The sequence below is a fragment of the Halyomorpha halys genome, unplaced genomic scaffold (genome assembly GCF_000696795.3).
Source record: "Halyomorpha halys isolate HHAL.00 unplaced genomic scaffold, Hhal_1.1 Scaffold1551.1, whole genome shotgun sequence".
Lineage (NCBI taxonomy): Eukaryota > Metazoa > Arthropoda > Insecta > Hemiptera > Pentatomidae > Halyomorpha > Halyomorpha halys.
In genome coordinates, this window is record NW_027109850.1 from 147335 (window position 1) to 151662 (window position 4328).

Here is a 4328-nt window from a genome sequence, read left to right on the forward strand (position 1 = left end):
CCGGAGAGGGGAGGTATGAGAAAGTGAAATATGGAGAATAAAATTGTCAAATAAATATAACAAAATTGTCAAAGAAATAGAATAAATATGGTTGACAAGAGAACTTGATTCTTATCAGCCCTCACGAAGCCCTGTAAAATGGGGTCAAACCTTGGTTAACAATAAATAGTTTTTTGTTACTATTTTCATTTCTTTATTGACCGGACAAGCTTCTAAATATAATAAAATTGTTAAATAGAAAAATAAGGTGACTTATATTATATTTAGTGTATAAACGATTATTGACTGAATACGGAAAAGGTAGAAAAAAATTGTTTTTAAATCATATATATGTAGTGTACATATGTCCGATCATAGATTCATTGGTATACTGTGTATTACAGCAACCCAATGTATTTAGGCAGCATGGGTAAATAAAGAATTTCTTTAGTAAATATTTTATCATATACATGATGCAAATTTTTATTGCATAATAAAACATGTTTACAATAATTAATTTTTATTTTTTAGTGGTACTAAAGAACTTTTTGTGGACACTGGAGTATCTTCCTGGCCATGGTTTGGACAACATAGCAATTTTAACGGAAACCGCGTGGGATCAGAGTTCAGTTTAATAAATTTATCCACCAACGAACAAGGCAGCAGTGCAAACAACAAAGCTGTCATATGTGGAATTCCCAAATAAATGTTTTGTTATTTATAACTGTTTTTCAACTCCTTTTCTGCATGTAATTGCTACAGAATCTAAAGTTAGGAATACAAATTATCCTTATAGTTTTTATATTAAAGAAATGGATTTCAAAAACTACAGCTGTATTGTTTTATCAGTAAGTTAGGAAAATATTCTTCTTGTAACAAGTTCAATAAATAGACTATGTTACAGTTCTTCATTTTTAGGTTCTTAGACTATCCACACGTTTGCCAGTTGCCCCAAAGCCATGACTTGTAAAATTACTTTTACCTACTTCATAGGTAAAAGAAGGAAGCAACAAACTCGGTGTCCCTACGCTTGAGTGTTCTTCTGACTTTTATCGGCTATTACATTCGATTTGAATTATACAAATAAACAAAATAAAGAAAGGGGAGAATGAAAACGTAGATATCAGGAAAGTAAGTGGTAGATGATAAAAATTCATATAAATTATGCTGCATATCCTATAAATTCAACCTATGTTTGAGAATTTTTATCAGAAAGTTGGTAATTTAATTACCTAGACCTATAATTTATTTATAAATGTATATTAGTGCTACGTTAAATCAAAAATAAATCGCTAAGGTTAATGAACAAGATTTGAAAGAATATATTAATACCAAAATAATTTAAAATATCAATGTTAAAGCGCCGTTAGACGTCTCCCGTCCGTTACCATCTCAATGGGCGCTTGCTGCATCCACACCTTTGTGTTCAGTTAGCATTCTTTTAGAACTACTAACAGATAAACATTTGTTTTCTTCGTGTTTTAATTAATTAAATAATTTCCTTAACCTTCCAATTCAATTGCTAGCTCCAGTTTAAGATTGTACATTTTAAAATTCAATCGATTCGGTGTAAATACATTGTTTCAAATCTTGTTAATTAATGTTAGTGGTTTTTTCTTATTTGACACTATAAGTTTATAAAAACATTACATGTTTGTTTAATTCAGTCAACAAATATCTGATAAAAATTGTAGAACGGAAGTTGAATTTGTAGTTTATGTAGTATTTGTATTTTTATGATTTTTTATCACCTACTGCCTACTTTACGTTTTCTTTCATTTCTCCTATCTATATTTTGTTCGTATTTATAATTAAAATCGTGTAAATCGAATTTAATGGCCTACGATAGCCACAAGCGTATAGATACCGACGTTTGTTACTTCTTTCATAAACCAAGCATTTTTATAAATCTTGAATTTGCAGCAAGCGGCAAACATGAGTGGCTCACAGGTGATGGTATTGCCAACCTCAGTTCATAGTAATCAAAGATAAGTAAAATATGTATACAATGCAAGACAATCAAAAATTGTTAGTACATAGTACAACACTGATTATTTTTCAAATTTAACATAGTAAACCAACATAGTAGTAAATGAGCCACAAGGTATAATAGATTTAATTATAGTTATGTTTGACCTAATTCTGAGTCTATATCCTCAAAATTTATTAGGATTAAGTATTTGAATATTGTTATTTAGTTTTTGTATTATTCCGCCGGCAACACTATAACTGGCAACACTGATCCAGATAGAACGGTTGGCGGGTAAAAGTAGTCTATCTCCCTCTTGTCCCCCTTAAAGGAGCTCCGTATATTGTGTTCAAGTTTCCTTATTAAACTGCGTTATCTTTATTATGTGTGATTTACTTTAGCAAAATACCCAACTATTATACACAAATTGAACTTTCCAAAACTGACAAGACTTCCTCAATTAAACGTAAAATAAGAAAAAAAAACAGCCAAATAGCAGCTTAAAACATCTATTTTTTTTTCTTTAAAAAATAAATAATAACACATACAATTAAAATAAAAAATAAAATAATTAAATTGAAATATTGAAATAAAAATAAAATGAAATAAAACTAATACTAAGTGACGTTTGTACAAAAAAATAAAGGATATAAGCATATTACTTACTAACTAAAATGGAATAAATATATCCTATGAAGCTATTTAAGTACATAAAAGGAATTGTTGAGGCGAGGGGTGTTTCGCTGGTGAAAAGCCGACCTCTTCCCAGAGTTAAACGTTCGCTGGTTCAAGTTAAAATAAAACGGAGGACCTGAATTAAATATCACACACACAAAAAAAATAATGAAGAAAATGAAATAATAAAAAAAAGAAATTTCCAAGTGATACACAAATTTAATTAAATTAAAATATAAACAAAAAATGAACTGTTGTGTTGTTACAAAACATAAGTGATGAAGTGTGGTGCAAAAAAATAAAATAAAAATATTTTAATACATATGTAAAACACAAAAACCCAATTCTCTTTACACAAAAATAAGTTAGTTAGAAGCAAATATATATATATGTGTGTGTATACAAATTTTTTTTCTCCTACGCCACAGGAAGTGGGCTTTTACGCCATTTTCCCTCTCGCAGCCCCATAAAATTTTACTCGTCCTCTTAGTTGGTCCGCATCTCGCTCAACATCCTCCAGACCAACACACGCCAAAAGATGGTCCCCATCCATGTCCCCCATGTTGCATAGAGGACATTTCGGGGAATCTACGAAGCCAATTCGATCGAGGTGTTTTTAGAGCAGATCATATCCTGTCACTAGCCGAAAACAGGCCACTCTCTCAGCTCTGCTAAGATTGCCGGGGATTCTTTTTTCGTTAACCAGTAGGCTCTCCCACTTCTTTCCTTCCGCTTGAACTTTGAGTCTAGCACTTGTACTGTCCTTATAATAAGAGCTTATAAGTGATTTCACTGTTCTGTAGGAAAGTGGTGGAACAGGCTGGTTCTCTGCACAACCAAGTTTAGCCAACTTGTCAGCTTGGTCATTACCATCTATGCCAACATGGCCTGGTATCCATGGGCTATAGCCCTTCCTCTTCTCTTCATGATAGCAGCCATGTTTTTGCACTTGTCTTCCGTGAGTGACTGCGGCACCTGGTGTTGTTAATTTTTGTATTACGGCTTGGGAGTCGCTGAAGATTACCGTGTTGTCATTGCATTCAATAGTGGCTTCCGTCGCAAATTATTGCTTCCATTTCTGCATCATAATTATCACATCCCGCTCCAACGGGATATGATAATTGGAAGTTAATTGAGTATACACCTGCTCCAGCTCCCTTGTTAATACCGGACGCAGACCCATCAGTATAAATGTGTAGCCATTGCTCTATGGGGTATAGCTCATAAAATGTTTTTAGTGCAGCAGCTCTAAGCTCGGGTTCAGGGCAATCTTTCTTGACACGACCACATGCCAGTTTGAATCGCCCGTAGACTTCAGCGGAATCGTGCTTTGGCATGTAGGAGATGCTTATATTCTGTCTTTCATCAGTTGGTAGGTATATCTGGTGATGCATTTCCTCAGCTTTTGAAGGAAAAGTGCGATGGGACCTCAGTCGTTCATTCGCTTTACGATAATCCAACCAGTGTTCCTCTCGTCGCATAAGCTTTTCATGAAGACAGAGCAGTTTTCTCCCTCCTATCCTGTAACGGTTCAAGACCTGCTTGGAGTTCCATAGCTGTAATGGGAGTCGATTTCACACCGCCAGTGATTATGCGTAAGGCTTGATTTTGAACTTTGTCTAACTTTTCTAACGCTGCTTTGGAGGAGGTAATTAGAAGTTCAGCTCCATACTCAAGATTAGGCCGTACGTAAGATTTGTAGACC

General features: G+C 33.8%; 1 protein-coding gene across 1 annotated transcript; it reads right to left on the reverse strand.

Annotated features, from left to right (window-relative positions):
- Positions 1 to 3663: 3663 nt before the first annotated feature.
- LOC106690013 (uncharacterized) lies at positions 3664 to 4104 on the reverse strand. Its single transcript, XM_014435264.1, has one exon. The coding sequence runs from the start codon at positions 4102 to 4104 to the stop codon at positions 3664 to 3666; it is 441 nt and encodes a 146-aa protein (XP_014290750.1).
- Between the last annotated feature and the right edge of the window lie 224 nt (positions 4105 to 4328).

Excerpts from the sequence above, each read along its gene's own strand:
- LOC106690013 (XM_014435264.1), bottom strand. The coding sequence starts at position 4,104 with ATGCGACGAGAGGAACACTGGTTGGATTATCGTAAAGCGAATGAACGA.